This window comes from Psittacula echo, assembly GCF_963264785.1.
Source record: "Psittacula echo genome assembly, chromosome: 2".
Classification (NCBI taxonomy): Eukaryota; Metazoa; Chordata; class Aves; order Psittaciformes; family Psittacidae; genus Psittacula; species Psittacula echo.
Genome location: NC_137737.1, coordinates 96,501,091 through 96,521,754, shown reverse-complemented (window position 1 = coordinate 96,521,754; position 20,664 = coordinate 96,501,091). Strand labels below are relative to the sequence as shown.

At 36.1% G+C, this 20,664-nt stretch overlaps 1 protein-coding gene across 1 annotated transcript in view; it reads left to right on the top strand.

Moving 5' to 3' along the window:
• The window catches only part of LOC308217390 (dynein axonemal heavy chain 5-like), a gene marked incomplete at its 3' end in the record, with an annotated part of 156,191 nt that overhangs the window by 54,301 nt on the left and 81,226 nt on the right, over positions 1-20,664 (top strand). The window contains exons 40-48 of the mRNA XM_080610449.1: positions 5,282-5,416; positions 6,438-6,627; positions 9,118-9,335; positions 10,268-10,579; positions 15,083-15,172; positions 15,271-15,507; positions 16,032-16,199; positions 19,142-19,348; positions 20,328-20,657. Of these exons, the coding sequence (XP_080466575.1) occupies positions 5,282-5,416; positions 6,438-6,627; positions 9,118-9,335; positions 10,268-10,579; positions 15,083-15,172; positions 15,271-15,507; positions 16,032-16,199; positions 19,142-19,348; positions 20,328-20,657 (1,887 nt within the window). The remainder of the gene's footprint in view (positions 1-5,281; positions 5,417-6,437; positions 6,628-9,117; positions 9,336-10,267; positions 10,580-15,082; positions 15,173-15,270; positions 15,508-16,031; positions 16,200-19,141; positions 19,349-20,327; positions 20,658-20,664) is intronic.

Here is a 20,664-nt window from a genome sequence, read left to right as displayed (position 1 = left end):
CCAGGCTTATAGGCTGTATCTGTCACAGGATCATTTTCCAATAGCAATCTCTTAAATGGAATTTGTGGACATTGTTTAGGAAAATTTGTGTATGCACAATTTCAGCAATTAGCAACGTTGCTTGTCTCTGGAGTATTGAATATGGATCTCTTTTATTCCTTATGCTTGGCCTCAGTAGGATAGAATTTTCTCATTACCTCAGCTTGTATAGTCATTTTTGTCCTGGGTATGATTTTTGACTTCACTGTGGAAGAGACATTTAAGCAGACATGAGAAATTCAGCCATCTACTTCTGCAAGAGTGATTTGCTTGTTTTGTGTTATCATGGGTGCTGGAATTGGTTCACTCCTGGACAGAGTACTTAAAAGTAACCTATACCCCCAAACAAAACAAAACTTCTTTTAACTGCTATAACACTGTACAATATTTTGTACATGAACATTGCTGCATCTGCACCAAGAGTTTCTCTGTGTAGTCCGGTCATTTCTGCAGCAGAAACTGCCCTGGAGTCTCTGAGAGAGCAAGATTCTCCACTCAGCATGTTAATCAACATATTGAAGCATCTAAGTGGTGCTTATCATTTGGCCTAGGGATTGCAGAGGCTGCCTGGAGGACTCTGTAGAACTGTCTGAAATTCTCATCTGGATAACTCCTGTATCAATTAGTCAAATGCTTTGTTGTGAAGGCACGTAGCTCAATCAACTTGTCTCAGGTCAGTCATTTGCCTCATCTCTGCTGATGCTAGCAAGGGAGTTCCTTGATATTAATTAATGGAAATTAATGAACAAGTGCTCTACATGTGCACATGCTCACAGCCCTCTCACCCAGATGCATCATATATATATATTTGAATCTTATGCTCTTATAACTTGAATTCCATAGTGAGGACCCGGACTTACAAAGATAAGGCTTCAGCTGTTGGAAGAAAGATTCATCAGCTTCTTCCTCATCAGGAAGTTTGTAGCACACATCTGCCACAATGTTGATTTGCCCTCTAATCCTGACCTAAATACTCTCAACCAGTTTATCAGCCATCCTAAGGCAAAGTATTACCACACTCTTTCACTTCAAAGGGTAGCTCCCCACCCAGCCCTCCTGGCTTGTCCTTCCTAAAGAACCCGTATCCATCTGTTGCATCAATCCAGTCTTGTAAGCTATCTCACCATGTTTCTTTCATGCTAGTTAGACTGTAGCCCCGTAACTTCACACAGAGCTCTGATTTTAAATCTTTAGTTCCCACTGCATGCATTAGTGATCAGGCACTTCAAATTGTCCCCTGCTTGTGCTGGCTACCCAAGAAATATGTGAGATCTTCTGCCATAATGCTGTTTTCTTGGCCCTTCCTTATCTGTATGCATATACTTGAGATGGGCCACTTTCCACACATGAAATACATCCCTCTTGAGGTCTCTCTTGTCCATCTCAGGATGCATCTGCTTTTCAGTTGGGTCCACCACTTCCTCACTTGAATGTGAGTTTTCGTCTCCCTCCCCCATCATTCATAGTTAGTTGTAGTAGTAATGGAATATTTTGAAAGACTTGTCAAAGCTCTTGGTGAAGTTTATTGCAGTTTGGGGAATACATCTGATGAAATGTGATAATATGTAGAGTGAGATCTAATGAGTTCATCTGATTAGGTATGGGAGTCCCATGAGCTAGAGAGTTTTTTCTATTTCTAAAAGTACAGTGAGACACAAATTGCTTTTGTCTAGCCAGAAAACTAGAACTATATAGTACAGACAGGCTTTCTTAAAGGTATATTGATCTGTCTTTCCCAGTGGAATTTATTTATTTGAATTTGTAATTGTAAATTTTAAGTTCAAGTAAGTACTGCTGGGTATCTGGGCAGTTGACTGGAAAGAACAGAGTCACTTAAAGCATCAATGCAATAGGAAATAGCAGAACACTGATTTTAGCAAATGTGATATATTAACAGAAGAAAGTAACAACAGACAAGCATTCACCAGTTGTACTTACTTCCCACAAAATCTAAGAAGAATTTGCCAGAAGGGCTACATAGAGTGCTTCAGACATTTTACACACACTAATATAGACTCTGTAGAAAGAGCAACTCTGACTCATAAGTAGCCAAGGGCATACCAAGTGACTATCATCTCCTTCAGAAAAAGAAATATGTATAAAAGTCAAGGAAGAGTACTTAGCAAATTTAGGAAGCCCAAGGTGTCCACAACAGTTGTTCTAACAGAGCCCCCAAGGCTGAATTATTTGCCCTTGTCACAGGACTTCTAGCCAAAGTTGCCTACTGCCTCCTTTCACAAAGCCTCACCCAGGTTAGGGAAAACCATAGAAACTAGAAAGAAAAACCTAACAAAGCTTGAAAGCAAATGAGGACTTAATCCCTTTTTTGAGGATCATCTGTTTGAAGTGCTTTCCTATGGAGAAAACCACTGATACCCCTTTTTTTATTTTGCCTACAACAGCAAACTCTGCTTCTATTGAGATTATTTGCAGATTTTTAATTCTTCCTTACAAGAACATCAGCTATACCACTGCAGTCCATTTTGCCCAAGTGCAATCATATTCCTGCTATTAAAACACGTAGCAAAAAAATAGCTCATAATCCACATTTACCAGAAATTCTGGTTGTTTTGTGATATTCCTGAGACGTAAAGCAGCTGTAAAACTAGCAGACTTACTAAGAAAAGTAAGTGTGGGTCACTTTGAACCACCCGTCATGTAGGTCAGCTGGAATGCACCAGGAAGCCTGTCTTTAAAAGTCATTTCAGTTTATACTTAATTTCACAAAGGGTATGACAATATTTCTTAAAATTTAAGTAAGTCATTGCTTCTGCAGAATCACAGACTCGTAAATTGAAAGGGACCTCTAGAGGTCACTGTGTCCAACTTCTAGCTCAATACGGGTCAATTTAGAGCAGGTTGCTAAGACACTTGTTGAGTTTTGAATATCTCCAAGAGGATGAAGATATTTAGTCACTCTGGGAACCTTTTCTGTGTTTGACCACTCTCATTCATTTCCTTATGCAGACTGCTGCAAATTCCCATGTTGCAAATTTTGACCATTGTCTCTTTTCTTTCACTTGATCATCCTTTGCTGCACTTATTCCAGTATGTCAGTGATGGTTATCTAGCATGGAGAAAAAGAAATATAACAGACATTGTCATGATTCTGGATATGTCAATGGGATGTATCATTTACTAAATGATATTGGACTTCATTGTCAACATATAATTTTCCTTCCATAAATATTAACAACATAAAGTTGTTAATATTTTTGTCTTAATGTGTCCATCTGCAAATGAGATTTCTGACACTACCTGGATGAATATTTGTATCTGACTTCTTCAACTCGTAACAAGTTGTCACCTTGACTGAGTAATAGAAAATGAGTCTTTTCCTTTCTTTTCATTTCTAATCCTTCTGTTTTCCTTTTTGCAGGTATTTTTTGCATGTCAAATACTTTTATCATAACTCATCCTACATATTTGCTCTTCCTACTATGGTAGATTTTGGTTTACTTCTTCCTAATATAGATGTTTTCTAGTCAATTGATAACTGTAATTTTGTTTGTGAATTCTCATCAGAAGGGTTCATCTTCAAATGTGGAATACGACTTTTGGGCACAGTACTGAAGTGCCAACTGCAATGAACATATCTTTTCAACTGTCCTAAAAGGAACACTTCTATTTTTATTGCCCATTATAATTGTAAATATGTCACTGGGGAGCTTGGGGCTTCATTCCAATGTCAGATATTTTTCTGCAAAGCTTTATGCACCTGATCTGTTTCTCAACTGAATGAATAAGAGCTGTTAGTCTGCGTTATTTGTGCCGTTGGTTATTTCCATGTGTGTAATATTTTGTGCTTTCCTTTATTTAATTTCTCCATGCCTAAGTCATTTTTTGAATTTCTCTTGGTAATTTTGAACTCCAGTTGTGGTCTAGTTCAGCAGCTTGGTATCATCTGCAAACCTAATCAATAAGTTGTTTCTTGTTGAAAATTCTGAATTTTACTCAATGTATTGTTCCAATTTGTTAGCCTAGGAAATGGGGAGGAAGGAGGGAGACAAGGGAGGAGCTGAGGGAAAAGTGTGTTACTTTTGTCTTTGTTCCTTACTATTCAAATATATTCTAATTGGTCATAAATTAAATTGATTTTGCCCAAGTCAGGTCTGTTTTGCCTGTGATGGTAATTGGTAAGTGATGTCTCTGTCTTTATATCGACCTGTAAGCTTTCTTTTCATCTTCTTGTCTCCCTTTGTCCTGTTGAGCAGGGGGAGTGAGTGAGTGGGTGGTTGTGCATCTGGAAGCTGGCCAAGCTCAATGCACAACAAGGAGTGTAAAAAAGGAGTCTATGCCGTTGGTTTCAACAACATTTCTATCAGAGGGAGCAGATATTCTGCAAATATAAGAATATCTTTATTGTCTCCTTCCATGTCTATCTTCACCACTTAAGTTTTCTGAGCAGCTGGCAGTAGTGGAGACTAGAATTTAAAACCTTTACCCTGTTAGCTAGGAATTGCACCAACAGTTGAAGAGGAAACATTACAGAACATCTGCTTATGTTTTCAAATCTACTGTAACTAAGACAGAATTTTATATTTGGCAAAAGTGCTAACATTATTTGGATATGTCTGTATGGCTCTGCAGATATGCAGCTGTGCCTGTAGGGAAAGGGAAGATATTCCAGCCCTTACCTCCCTAAGTCCAAAGTTGGTTAGATACACCTCTAGGATGCACATGGATGTTGGAGTAAATCCTTCTGTTCCAAACCAAGTTGTCATGAAACCATCTACAGAGCAGAAAGTTGTTAAGTACAAGATAGGCTTACATAAAACAAACAGTATCTGAATAATTTCAGTATGTTTTTTTATATCACGAAGAGATTGGCCCTTTAAGTCATGAATCCCAGTACCATCTATCAAGATACTTAAAGTCCTTGTGCAAGAGGAAAACACAGGGTAGTCTGAAGATGTGTGGTTTGCTGTTTGTGCATCTGGCAAATTTTGAATTTAGGAAAATGATAGAAGATACAGCTCTATTAGAGATGACTTGTAAAAGCGAAGTTTACCACCAAAAGGAACACTTGGCAGGCATGAACATATGATACTGAAAAATATCTTCAGGTTGCAATAGCAACAGAACTGTAAATCTAGTTGAAAAGATGAACAACTATGAAATTCATCATATTTAAAAGTTCAATAGCACATTAATTTAATTAATAAATTTAATTTTCATCCCTCTCTTGACTTTAAAGTGTTTAATCTTTGTGGTACCAATTGTGTTTATGCATTATTTCAAGGTTCACTATGACTTTGGGCTTAGAAATATTCTGTCTGTTTTAAGAACACTTGGAGCAGTGAAAAGGTCTAATCCCAAAGAGCCAGAGAAGACTATAGTGATGAGAGTTCTGCGGGACATGAACCTCTCCAAACTGGTACTGTAACACTGGCGATTTTCCCAAAAGAGTACTTTATTTGCATTTTAAAATGTAGTTATTATGCACTTTGAAAAGCTCTTTTTCTTCAGCAGTTGGATACGTTATTTTACAGTTATTAATATGGTCTGTCAGTGAGTGGAGAAACAGAATGCACTTACAGTGTAAGCACTATTTGTCTTTTAAAGAGAGGAAAGCACATCAGAAGCATTAGCTGAAAAGAATCATTGGAAATACCATCACATCCCAGGGGACCTAACCTGGCCCTCTAATTGGCTCTTGATTTTTTTTCTTTATGCCCTAAGGAGAGAAAGGAAAAATACATTGTATCAAGTTTTAATAATGTTATTAAAGATCCTTCTCAATACAGAATTTTAATTTATACATTTCTTGGGAGTCTGTTGCCTTTTCAGAATATCATAGGAATTGCAACGAGTAAAGTAATTGGAAGCAGCTCACGCCCACTTGTGTAGTCTAATCTCTTTTGTTATTACTATTTAAAGTATTCATCTTCCTTTTTATTGCTGCAACTGAAAGGTTATAGCACATCTAGACTCTATGTATTTACCTTGGGAGCCCGTTTTGTGATGAAACCAATTACTCTGTTTCTGATGTTAATCTATTCAGCACATTGGTACATATGTTCAAACCTATAGGCATGCTTCAGTGATTTGTGGAAGGAAAAATATAATAAAAAATCCAAGGCAAAATATGATTTGAATAAATCTTGCTGGCTTACATGCCAAATGAAGAAATGCGTGTGGATATATATATTGAAGAAAACTCCTATGTTAATATTTTTGTAAGATTGAAGTATTTAATTTTAAAAAATACTACTTGTGATTGCATTGTAAGAAATTCACTTAATAAAACTGATTCATAATTATAATATGTGCTTTGGAAAAGGGTTAGATTTTTCTACTGCAATATTTTAAGTGGTGTATTCTTGAAGATTGTTTACAACCGTAATAATTATTTCAGTGGATAAATAATGTATTTCCCCCTACTTTATCCTTGACAGGTAGATGAAGATGAACCCTTATTTATGAGTCTTATTAATGACTTATTCCCTGGAATTACTCTGGATAAAGCTGGGTATCCTGAACTACAGTCAGCCATCCAGAAACAAGCAGAGAAAGCTGGGCTTATTCATCATCCACCATGGATACTTAAACTCATTCAGCTGTATGAAACTCAACGAGTCCGACATGGTTAGCATGCTAGATGAGGGTTTGAGACTGCATAGAACAATAGTTTTTTATATTATCTCCTACAGAATGCAGAATATTTTCACAAAAAAAATTTGTATTTTAAAATAGAACAGATGTCTTTTTTAAGGCCTAGGTGGATATTTTGCTAGGAAACTGTTGTGGCTTTTTGTGTGTGTGTGCAGTGCACACATAGCGAGATTTTAGCGTTATTGTATTGCATTTTTATGTGCAATATGAGTGTGGCCTTCAGTGACTGAAATTTCTATGGGACAAGTTAAAACGTAGAGTATACATTAAAATTCAGAAACAGTCAATTTTGTGCGGTGTTCAGAAAACAATGGTTGCCCTCAGACACAGTTCAGTCGTGAAGCTCATGTTTAAATTTACTGTGAGATTATGATGCTGAGAAGATTACAAAAAATAATCTCTCAAACCTTTATTTTGATAGATCTTACCAAACATGCAGTATAATTCCAAGTGTTGTTCTTCGTATTCAGTTCTGGCCATTTACACTGAGGATAAATAAGCCAAACTCTTGCTGGACCATGGGCGGGTTGGACAAAATGGCCTGTAGAGCTCCTTTCCAACCTCAACCATTCTATGATTCTAGGAAAATACATTTTTACAGTGCTCAGAAAGCTAATGAGTAAAGTTTATCCTGTCCTAGGAAGGGTGCCAAAGACAGTAGTAAGCCCAGATTTACATTTCATAGCTGAGTGCAAAAAAACCCCACTACCTTGAAATGTTCCTGACCCCCTAACCTCTAACAACTAAGGATTTTTTTTCAGTATATGAAGGAGAATGTATAAAGTATATGTAACTAGAGGAGAAAAGATTTTTATGAAGATGACATCCTTTTTATTCTCCCTTTTCATGTCATAATAAGAGAATAGTAAGCTTAAACTAATGGAACAAATAAAAGGAAATGCTCATTTGCCTTGCACAGTCTGAGGCCTTAAAGCCTCAAATACTTAGTTCATTTTGATAAACCAAAGAACTGATTAATGATGTGCTGACTTAATTTACATCCAGATTGCTGGGTTCAGTGTTGCATATCAGTTCATAACAACTATATTTGTATAGAAACAATGAAAGTTTTAATGATTCAGTCGTGATTTAATGTGCCTTTTGTTAGAAGAAACCATTTGGTCTGTAAGATACCACAGACCACTGTTCTCCAAAAATTTTCAGGATTCACTATAGCATTCTGCTTAGATGTCTCTTCTCTCCACACATTGCTCCTATTCCCAGGGGTTATGCAGCTCCAATTGATCTAGTACTTGGATGCTCAGGGCCTTTCGATGACACAAGTTACTGCATGAAGGGAAAAATATTCTGTTTTCCTGACTTGAATTTATCCTACTCATGGACCATTGGATTTATGGAGAGGCTACCATGGGATTTCAAGTAATCAGGAAAAATCTGCATGACTTCTCTTGGTTGAAATAGAGGCAATATGTGCAAATGAAGTGCTCATGCACACAGACACACACATATGCATGGAGATTCAGTGCATGGATCCTGAAATCCCTTTTGCATAGCAGTTTTGGTCTAACTGCTGTTGAAATCAGCAATCCATTACAATGAGGAGCTTGGATTAGATCTCCCCAGACACAACATATTGCATGACTAAGTGACTGTCTGGGTGCTCAAATGTTTTTGGGAACAGTCAGCTCCTTTTAGTTTTAGAGAAAATGTCAAGCAGTCTGCACTATTCTGGATTAGGTTTGTAACTTGTATTTGTGATTGTTTGTTCCATACTTTGTTTTAGAGCTTTTGAAAGCAAATAAGTATTATGCTGTCCAGTCCACTTTATGGTTAATATGAGTTACTTGGCTCCCTTAGATGACTTTGGAAGTTTGTTTGAATGTCCCATCTGCTTTTGGACAGACTCGTGGCCTCTTGAGTAGGTAATTTAGAAAATACAGCTTAAAAGGATCAACTGTAGGCTCAAATTATTGTTGAAAACATGGCTTCTTTTCCTTAGGCAGTATGTGTATATAATGATGAAATTAAAAGTGTGGTTGCTGTTAACTTTTTTTTTTTTTTTAAGAAAGATATATTAAAATGTCAGCATGGATGGATGCAAGTAAGTATTTTTGTTATTTTTGTTTCAGAAAGATGCACTCAATTTTTTTATATCATTGGGAACTACTCATTATCGTTAAATACATTTAGAAATTACTGGTTTTGTTTGCCACTAGTCATGTCAATGTCATTGCATGCAAACATTAGAAAAAGGAAAAGAACTGCCTGAGGGAGGATACAAAGCCACATAGGCTTGACTATCATAATAGAGCAGATGTCATAGAGGCCTTTTAATAATACTTTTAAATTCCATTCCAGTCAGCATTAAGTGGAGTGAGAAGCATTTTTTTTTTGTATTGGCTTTTGATAAACATAATATAAAGATCATTGATGCAATGAACCGTTAAATGGTAGCATGACATTTTGACATTTAATTTTAAACTATGTTTATATTGTTTTAAGGAATGATGACTCTAGGTCCAACTGGTGCAGGAAAGACAAAATGCATTAATATTTTGATGAAAGCAATGACAGATTGTGGTGCACCTCATAAAGAGATGAGAATGAACCCAAAGGCAGTCACAGCTTCCCAGATGTTTGGTACCCTTGATGTTGCTACAAATGACTGGACAGACGGTATTTTTTCTACATTATGGAGAAAAACTTTAAAAGCAAAGAAGGTAATGGATACTGTATCATGATAGTTAATAAGGACATTTAATACTGTTTCCATAAGGTCTCATTACGTGTCATCTACGTTAAAGATCTTCCATTATAAAAATCAAATGGGAAAAAAATAGTTAGTTGTAGTTTGTGTTTGACTAGCTCAATATATGCAAGAGTCAGAATTATGTGTAATAATTCTGAGAGCACAAGGTTTCCCAAGCACTTCAAGTTCCGGAACTGGGAAATATTTTAAGGGCTTTGCTCTGTTCTGTAAGCAGGTAGTGCTACTATTTGAACACAAAAGCAAGAAATGTCCATGTTTTGACATAAGGAGAGGAAAGTTGATTTTATCCTGTCTGGTTTTATGTCATTGACACTGTATGTCACTATATCTCTATTTCATTATATCAGATTATAAACATTATATCAGAATGTAAGAGGCTTTGGTAAGAAATACATATAGGCATTTCCCAGTTCTCTTATCAAACCAGCAGATGATGTTTCATAGAATCCTAATAACACTCAAATCTCCTGAAGTTTCTTTCTGTCCTCACTAGGAAAATGGGAAGCCTTACGTGAAATACCTAGGTAACATCCCACAAGGAGTAAATGTGTGTCTGTGACTGTACTTAATGGGATATATTTTCTTCCACCCTGATTCTGGGCTGGTTAATGTACTTTTGTAAAAGAAAAGGGCATCTTTAAGCTTAGAACAGTGTAAATTAATTGTTGTCACTATTCCTTAATATCCTTTTTGGTGTGGCACAGGATAACAAAAGAAGGATTAAAATCACTGAGCAAATTATAAAAATTTAGCTAATCAGCATAAAATTATGACTCATTGTTATATCCATCAGTGTGTTCCATGAGATTAAGTAAATGTGCATTTCTGATCACTTAATGGTATGTATGTAAAGTTGCATGTGTGTGTGTCTCCTTATTTTAGGGTGAGCATATCTGGATAGTTTTGGATGGACCTGTTGATGCAATATGGATTGAAAATCTAAACTCTGTTCTGGATGATAATAAGACCCTTACTTTGGCCAATGGAGATCGAATTCCAATGTCCCCCAATTGCAAAATTATTTTTGAACCTCACAGCATTGACAATGCCTCTCCTGCAACAGTTTCTCGTAATGGGATGGTCTTCATGAGTTCTTCTGTCTTAGACTGGAAGCCTATTTTAAGGGCTTGGCTGCAAACACTACCAATTACGTACTCTGACATCCTGTGGAATTGCTTTAATGCTGTATTTCAGGTACTTAATTCAGCCACTTCAGACAAAAAGAGAAGTTGCATTTCTTATTCTCTATCTAATGAAGCATTCTTTCTCCCTAAGTGCTTTTTCAATTATTTACTTCTCTTTGTTTGAGCAATAAAATAAGGATGAAGGATTAAAAAAAAAAAACAACAAAAAAAGGAGAAACAGAGAGAAAATTACCTTTAACATTAATGAATGGGTGAAAATATAACAGATGAGTAATTTCGATGCTTTGTTTTCCATGCATAGGTTAGTTGGCAATGAATTGTTAAATCTGTGATTATTTTATAATGCATATTGGCAAAATACAGGTATTCTCTTCGCTTGTAATTCTTACTGCAATTTTAATTCTTTTTAGGATACTTTAAGGGAGTGGGTAAACTTCCTTGTTTATTTTAAATGTAAAGAAGTAAATTCAGAAATAATTTAAGCTAGATTCACTCTGGTGAAATCTTAGATACTTTAGCTGCATTTGGTCCATTAATTATTTTTAAAATATTGTAATTTAGGGTAGTTCTGTGCTCTGTGGTATTCTGAAGCTCAGTATAGGTGAGTATAGGTGACTATAATGGTCTCTTCTGATTTTAAAATCCATGATTCTGTTCCAAGGGAGATTTTTGAGATGGCATCTCTTTGATACATTCTCTGACTAAACTGTGTTCAATTAATATGTCCAAAGGAAGAATTCCAAATGTTTTTTCCCCTCCATTTAGCTTTAGCACACTGAATCATTAAAGAGATTTCATTAATATTATGGGTGGTTGTACTCAATAGTGGGTCTAAAAGCATAATCTCAGTAATATATTTTTTCAATTCCACTGAAATTCTCATTTTTTAATTTGGAATTTTAAAAAGAAAGTTATTGCTTTGCAGTCTTTCAGCATTATCTTCTGATCTCACCAACATCTGTGGAACAAATGCAACTTCCTTATATAATTTGCTTTCCCACTCTTTCACTCCTAACAGTTAACTTGTAGAATGGGTGTTGAATTCACAGGAGGTTCTCCTGTAATATTTTTCATTGCTGTTGGATTTTAAAAATGCAGGTTTTATTGAACTTTGAGTGATATTTCAGAAAGTTTATTTATAAATCATGCTAAAAGCAATGATGAATATAATTTTGGAATGCCTTGAATGTTAACAAATGTCTTTTTACAGATATGTTTCATTTCAGTCCCATTTACTTTAAAAGCAATGTTTAACAAGCTATTAATTTTGTTCTACTTCCAAAACATAATATGACATAGTATTTACTGCAGCAGCAAGAGAAACAATTCTGATAATGAATTCTGAAATGTGCTTCTAAAGTAATGTATATGTGGGTCAATTCACTGCTTTTTTGCCACAATTCTATTTATATTTTATGCTACAACTTGCTCTGAAAACATAATAGCAACATTTAAAATACCCAAGCCTGAAGCAGTAGCAATAAAGTCCAGAAAAATACGTATTTTATTAGACTGAGAGATGAAAATGCAGTGAAATATGAAGTTAGTTCTGTGCTGAAGGCTGCATTTGCAACTATCAAAATGTAAATGAAAGCTGTCACGCTGTCAGTTTTCTTTCACTTTTAATGTGCTATCTTTGCTTCTCAAATAATAGAAGTGATAATAGTGATTTTACAGATGAGGGTTACACTACTTGTGTATTCAGACAGCTCTTTTTACAGTTATTATTTTCCCTACATAAAAAAAAAAAAAAAAGAGGATGAATTCGAAAAGAAAATTTGTGAAATAAGAGGAATCAACTGTAGTCAAACCCCAAATACAGATCATGGTGAATTTGATGCTAGTGTTAGGAAAAGCATGAATGTAAGCAGCTTACAAATACCTCATCTTTAGAAGAAAATAAGGATTAGCCTAAAGATGGAACTATATTAAATAAAGACAATCAGTAAAGGTACCTATAGATACCTTTTGAAATCAATCTAAATTCAACCAAAACAGATGTGAGACAACTGCTATAGCAATTACAATCTGCTTACAAGAAACACTCCTCATTTTTGCTAATCAAAAGTATTTGTCACTGAAAGTTTGCATATTGGATAAAATCATTATTAATGAGGGTACAGCAAGTAGCAGTAATGTAGGGGGAAGCACCAGAGAATAATATTTGTGAATCAGTGGAAAGAATATATTTATTCTTTCCACATTTATTATAAATTTCAATGGAAGTCATTAGTCTTCACATGAAAGACAAAAGGTAGCCCAAAACATGAGGATAAATTGAAAAAAAGAAAAACCCAAACCACCACCCAAAATAACCCCCAAAAAACAACCTTATTTTGAATGAAGACTATCTTTGAGTCCTTTCTGTTTCCACAGGAGTTTTTAAAAACAGTGATTGAAGGGTTGCACTTTTGCCTTCTCTTTCCCAGTTCTTTCTTCTCAACAGCATTTTGTGGTTAGGAGTAATTTCAAGTAAGCTCTCATCCCCATATGAAGTCTCCATTCTCTTTTTAGAAGCTCAACTGCCAATTTCTTCTCTGTGAATGATGCTGCTACCCGTAAGCATCAGAATTGCTTCGCTGATGGAAGTAATTATCTGAGAGTTTCAAAGAGCAAGATAATTGAAATAATTACCTGAGTGGTGTTACTTAGTTTGCCTGCAAAGTGTGAAGCTTAAACCAGTGATGGATGTTATGTGAGCAACAAAAGTTTCAGCATGTTTATATATTGTTTAAAATAAAAAAAGAAAAATCTAGTAAGTTTTAAATTATTTTTTTTTAAATAAAATCTGCTGGCTGGGTCCCTTCTTGACCTATTCTGGAGACTTCAGGGAAGTCCTAAAACTAGCAGAGCATAAGTTAAATGTGACTTATTCCTCTCTCCAAATTAAATTACACCCTAATCTTATTTGGGTAAAGGCTGCTATTGACTCTGGAGCATAGCGTTGAATATATAATCCAAAGAGTTTCTTACCTTTCATATTTAAATGCTGATGTTCAAATTAATATTACAAATATTAATAATTTCCATTTAATTGATCTTGTGCTTGTCTAAACCTTTTGAGTATGCTACCAACTTCTTGTCCTAAAGAGCATTCTACAGTCCAGTGAGTTCCACAGTGGCTATACACTGTGCAAAAGGGTCTTTTCTCATATGACTTTTTACCATCTGACTTCATTTTGCAGTCTCCTTGTATGGGATAGCAAATTCCTGATCCAGCTTCTTCAAAATTTATCATAGAAGCATCTGGATAGGAAGGGACCTTAAAAATCATCTAGTTCCAACCCCTGCCGTGGGCAGGGACACCTTCCACTAGACAAGATTGCTCAAATCCCCATCCAACCTGACTTTGAATACTTCCAGGGATGGGGCATCCACGATTTTTCTAGGCAACCTGTGCCAGTGTCTCACTACCCTCATAATGAAGAACTTTTTCCTCATATCTAATCTATAGCTACCTTCTTTCAAGGGATATATGATGCTAAATTCAAGAATAGCGAAGTGCAGATTGCGAATGTGTATTTGTCATGGCCCAACTAATTTCTCCAGAATCCCAGTCCAAACAAAATACCCTAAGAAGTAGTTAATGCTAATTGGTATCTTGATTTTACATCCTTCTTCAGCCACGTATTCTTTTAAAAATAGTAGTAATAAAATAAATACAGTAATAATATTTAACATAATAATAAAATATTACCATATATGGACCTGTTTTTTGGTTTTTTTTTTTTTTTTTTTTTTTTTTTTTTTTTTTTAATAAATGTTAAGAACAAGAATTATACAAACCTCACTGGAATCCTAAGTACCATGAAACTTGTTCTGGTGAAAATTAGGCTCTTGAAATACAGACTGCTTTGACTCATGAAATATCTTTATTCTGTGTCAAATCAATTATTAAACGATTTGCAGTGCCCTGTGAGACATCTAGTCCATTTTACAGATGAAGAAACTGAATCTCAGATTTAAGTCCAAAATTTAAAGGTCTTTAGACTTGAATCTCCCAGACTGCTTGTAGTGCCTCACTTCTACCCATTCCTTGTGGTACCCACAACCCTCTCAGTCACTTGAGCACCCTGTGCACTGTTGGGGGCAAACCAGGCATTTTAGAGGGAAAGCCCCAAAAAAACTCCACACAGAAATGAAGTCACTTTTGCTAGGCAACAAAAAATAGCAGAAAAAGGAATGTTTTCTAAGTCTCCCTTCTCTTATGTATGCTCATATTCAGACTGTTTTCTTTCTCAGGCTACATAGCCATGACCCCTAATCTAGATTAAGATGCTAATGTGAGTTTTTTCTCATAATGTATATCTTTGTTGCATATGTTACCCACTGCTCTAATAAGGTGGAACTCAGGAGGATGGGTTATTGTGAGCAAAGTTTCATGCTCTAAGTCTGAATATTTATAATCCCAGAAATGGGAGGAAATTTTGTTTGGAATAGATTTTAGAATATATTTGAAATTAAGAAATTGGCCTCATCTAAGAATAAATCATCCCATTGAAAGTGGTAAAAAGATCCATTGAATTGTGGGGTTTTTTTCCTTCTTTTTCAGGATGTGATAGATTTTGTTTTCTCTGCTGTGACACCAAAAATGCCAATTTTAGAATGTATGTACATCAAACAAGCTATTGACCTCCTACAGGTAGGTATAACATTCAATATTTCTCTCTCTCATGCTGTTACTTGTTTTGGGAGGTTGTTCTAGGAGGTCAGTATCTACATATTGCATCTGCTTTGCAGGGTTTATTGTCTGACCGAGATGAGAAGCAGCTCAGTGAGGAACATATTGCTCGCTTGTTCGTTTTTGCTGTAATGTGGTCAGCTGGAGCTCTTCTGGAACCGGATGACAGGCTGAAAATGGAGCTGTTCCTACGGAAGCACTCTGCAGTGAAAGAACTTCCTGCTGCGAATGGAGAAGAAACCATGTTTGAATTTGGTATTAATGCCTGTGGCGAGTGGGAGCACTGGGCAAAGAAGGTTCGTATGCTGCGACATGCTAATCTTTCTTAATGAGTACACAATACAGATGTGTTTGGTAAGAGGCATATTATTTTATTATTTAATCCCATGCATAATTTAGTTAGGAAGATTAAGCCTACCAAATGCTCAGGAGTTTATCTTTTGAGAGATTTATTTTTCATTTTTTCCATAAATATCTTTGGTGGGGCATAGGGGCATGCACTTGAAATAGCTTTGGAAGCGAAACAGGAGTCAGCTTTGTCTACTGTCTATAGCCTGACTGTTTAAGAACTACCAGCAAGTAAAAGTTTTCTTCACATAATGGAGAAGAGTGGAGTGAGAATATCCCATTAGTCTAACAACCTTTTAGAAAAGCTTGGTCAGGTACTGACTGATTGATTATAAAAGGGCGCTTGGTCTTCAGGAAGAAAATTTTTGTTAATGTACATTTTATGAAGTACATTTGTTTTTGTGTTCTGCTGCAAAGTGATTGTGTGGGCAGGTAGAAATTCTCAAACTTTTTCTGTGTCTTTCTTATACAGGTCCCTGAATATATTTATCCTAAAGATTCAGTACCAGAATATACTTCCATTCTAGTTCCAAATGTAGACAGCGTCCGAACAGACTTTCTAATGCAGACTATCATGAGGCAAGGAAAAGCTGTTCTGCTAATTGGGGAACAGGGAACAGCAAAAACAGTCATGATTAAGGTAGGTGGAATGGAAAAACATGTAATAGGTTTGTATGAAAGTATCACAATCATTGACATTGGCACAAATGTTAAAATGAAATGCAAGAGTAATTTGATTTTTCTTCACATTACGCTGTAGCATTCTTACTGAGGTACTTTGCCACTAGTCACATGGCCTACAAGCAAAACACCGTAAGTATCTATATTTTAGCATAAAGGGTTCTTTTGCACTTTGCTAACCATGGCCACAAGGTCATGCGATGAACGTTCTTTAATATGCTCTCTTTTCTTTTAAGAAGTCAAACTGGAGGTTTGGCTAAGAAAATATTGATCCTTCCCCATGCTTTGTCAGTGGTGCCATGTGTGAACTGATCTTTCACATGCTCTTCTTGCAAAGACATTCTTCTCAAGCCAAACTTAAGAGAAATTAAGAACTTTCTTCTTTACACAGGCTGATTTTTTGGAGGGTAAATTTAGTGTTTATTATCTCTTCTTTTAATATCTTCACTGAAAATGACATCTTGTTCTTTCTATAGAAGAAAGTAATAACAGGATTACTATTAAATTAACAAATACATGTTTTCCATATTCTAAAATGCTGCAGGTTAATCATATGACACTTAAAATGTTAGTAACTTACTACAGAAGAGCCAATAAGTGGAAGGCTGAACAAACCCAGGTGTTGTACCAAAACTGGCATCCCTTATTTGAAAAAATGGAAGTGTAATGGTCTTCAGCATGGTGTCTGTGATTTTTGGGAGATTCTTTGGTCATGAGAGGTAGCTAAATAAAACTGATCTACTGTTGGGATGGTGAATTTGCTATACAGGCAGCTGTACTTCCATTGGATTTGTAGGGGTCTGGAAACTGAAAATAACTGAAAAACACTGGCCTAAATTGACCTTTGGCTTTCTTAAAATCTGGAGCCATTTTGAGTCCTCTGTCCATGTTCTTTCTAAGCCCTGACATCAAGCGAGTTGTACCAATGCCAGCAGCCATTAATACTACTTTTTCAGTGTAGCTGTTGATGCCAATATGCATGCCGGTGTAATGTCAACTTCTGTTCTTGGCACCAGCTGGAGAACTATTTTAGAGGAGTGAAGAGGCAGGGTCTGGGTGGTGGTCTTGATATTCTGCATACTGGATTTTGGCCAGATACTGGCAACCTGCAGCCTTCTGCTGCCATTCCTGTTCCTAAAAATAATTGGAGCTGATTCTTAAGAGTCGCTTACCCCATGTCAATTCTATAGAGCAGAGTATGTTCTTTACACAAGGGAGTGTAATGCCAGCAGACATTTGACCGCATTTAAGGTTAGGATTGAAAGTTAGCTGCCTTCACAACCATTTCCCTTCTGCTTTCACCTTCTATAGAATTTATTTTACTACATGTTGTGGAAAAGAAATTTCCAGATACAAGCAGCTGGTTTGATGAAAAAGTAGAACTCTTTTAATATAGAATACCCCTGGTTGTAATCTGAATTAATCTGAAGTAATATTCAGCATTGAGTCAGGCATCAGTATATGTCAAAATAAAGAACTTACAATGGAGTGTTAAGACCTTTACTCTGTACTATTAATTCATGAATTGCAAAAAAATCGGTATTTTAATATGAAGCTGTTATGGTAGAGTTGAAATTCCTCTGACAGTTTAACTAACAAAAATAATCTTGTTAAATAACCTCTCGATTTTCAAAGATAGTTCTCACTTATGTACTGTGGAATATTATTGTTACCATGTAAAGATTCTGAAAAGCCATAATGAATAAAACATGAGTGTGTTTTCTGAATGGTTGCATATTCGTAGTTGTGGCAGCTTGGCCAGCTGCAAGACCTCCACCCAGCCGCTGTCAACCCATCAGCTGTCAAGAGTACTCACCAAGTACAGGACTGCTGCGTGTACATCCCATGCGTAGACTGTCATTTATGTGATGTCTGAGAAAAGCCTGTTTCTGAAGGGCACCTTTTCTTAAACTGAGATCATTGTATCTACAAAATTAACAGTTTAACAATATTAATAAAAATATTTGGAGAGCGCTTAGCTGTATCTTCCTTTCTGTTGCCACACAGAGTATATGTCTCACTGGAGTGGTTCTTAGATCACTTAGTCAGCAATTATATAGGTTTATTTTTATGAGGTACGAGGAACATTTCTAGTCAACCCTGTTATAAAGATAAGCATTTAAATGATATTTATTTTTTCCAATCATTGTAGAAGAGCCAAATCTTAATTTCTAGTACTATTTTTATGTCCTAAGACTCTTTCTAAACAAAACATTTCCTATGCTGTGTATATACACCTTGGTGTGACTCCAGGGTTGCATCTTTTTCTTTCTGGTGCTATTACAAGACCTCGCCAAATACAAAAAGTGGAACTTTGTTTCTTTAGGTGATCCTCATCAGCTGTGGGAATTGTATGCATTCGTAAAGCCTAAGGATTCCTTTCTTCATTAAGAGAGGATAACTGTCAGTAAATGCAATGCGGCTGGGTTTAATTTTGCACTACCATTCCTGCACACTGCTTTTGTTATAAGATATGGCTGTAGAGTTAATGTGTGAAAGGACTTGTTTTTTCATTTGTTCCTTGAAGACTGCTGTAATAGATCATCACTAACAGCTTGAATTTAGATAAACTCTGACAATTGCTAATGCAAAGTTCATTTGCATCTTCAGTTGTCACATGTCTACTTCCTGTAACACTTAGCAAAGTCTGTTAAAAGCTTGTAAATTTTAATACTTAGAAACTTTATGCAAAGCATTAACTGAGAGTTTGGTTGAATTTCAGGTCAGAGATGGTATATTTATCTTAAATAAGCTGCTTTTTGACATTTTGAAGTTAATAGCAGGACTGAGATTTTGTAGATGGCTGGTTTTTTGCAAAGCGGCTGAGTATCTGTGTCTCCTTTTGGCTGAATTAATCTGAAGTTACTGGTGCACTTTACTTAAAATGAGTTTATCTTGCAGGATTACACAAGCAAGTATGATCCTGATGTTCACTTGACCAAATGCTTAAACTTTTCTTCTGCAACTCTGCCAAATATGTTCCAAAGGAGCATAGAAAGTTACGTAGACAAAAGAATGGGCACCACATACGGTCCTCCGGCAGGGAAGAAAATGACAGTCTTTATTGATGACATCAACATGCCTGTGATTAATGAATGGGGTGATCAGGTAAAAGGAAGATGTTAACATTTAGGAATTGGTGGTCTTACCATTGCTGCTGATGGAAATACTGATCTGTAGGCCGCAAAAATAGGAAAAATTAGAGAAAAGGTATCATAATATGGACTGGAGCAAATATGTCTACTAAAACCAATTTCCCTAAGCCAGTTTTTGCCGAGAGTAATAAGCTGTCAGTCCCAAAAGATTAGGATCAGCATCAAGCCACTTGGTTCAATCACTGTAGCTTCTAGGCCTTTTATTTTGGTTACATACAGATCTTGCAGAATTCCTAAACTAGCTGTACTAAGAAGCAGTTTGGTAAAGGAAACATACAAATCCAAGAAGCAATCAGAGACTGTTTCCTTCTTCCATCTACTATGGACTTTAAAGTACAGTTATTATTAGGTGAAGTCTAACATCACAGTTGACATCCAAGGCTAGCAAGATGTCTTGATGAATATTTATAGTCCTGTGCTCTGAAAATCTGACTTAAATTCAAAAAAATTACTGCTGAGAAAAAGTAATTTTCCTGTTCCCAGTATAGCTCTGTAATCCTGTTCTCTCACTGCTTCTGTACAAGTGACTATACTTTGTGCTAAACTAACCATTCTTTGTCACTTAAGTGCCTGTGTCAATCTGAATATACAGTCTGGCTCAAAACTTTAAAGTGCTGAATTTTCTTAGATTGATATTATGGAAATCCAGTTGCCTGCCTGACCTTATGCCTCCAAGTACTTATCACATAAAGCTTGCGTGCAGCCAACCCACTGCATAAGAGTGCTTGGTACTATGTGGCATGTCTTTATAAATTGCTGAAATGTTCACCAAAATACCTGAAAGTAAGAAAGATAAGAGATGTCATTCCTTCTGTCTAATTTATTATATTTGAAATTTCCACTTTCACCTTTGGGGCTTTTTTAAAGTTTTTTAATTGAAAACCTGAAGCACTTAACTGCTCCATTTGTTCTTATTTTTTGGCGATAACTAGATCACCAATGAGATTGTAAGACAGCTGATGGAACAGAAAGGTTTCTACAGTTTGGAGAAGCCAGGAGAATTCACAAATGTGGTTGACATCCAGTTTGTGGCTGCTATGATCCACCCTGGGGGAGGTCGGAACGATATCCCACAGCGACTTAAACGCCAGTTCACCATCTACAACTGCACATTGCCTTCTAGTTCTTCCATTGACAATATATTTCAAACAATGGCTGAAGGTTATTTCTGTGTACAACGAGGTTTCCCTGCAGAAATATGTAAACTGGCTTCAGCTTTAGTTTCTACCACTCGAAAGGTTTGGCAAACAACAAAAGCAAAGGTAAAAA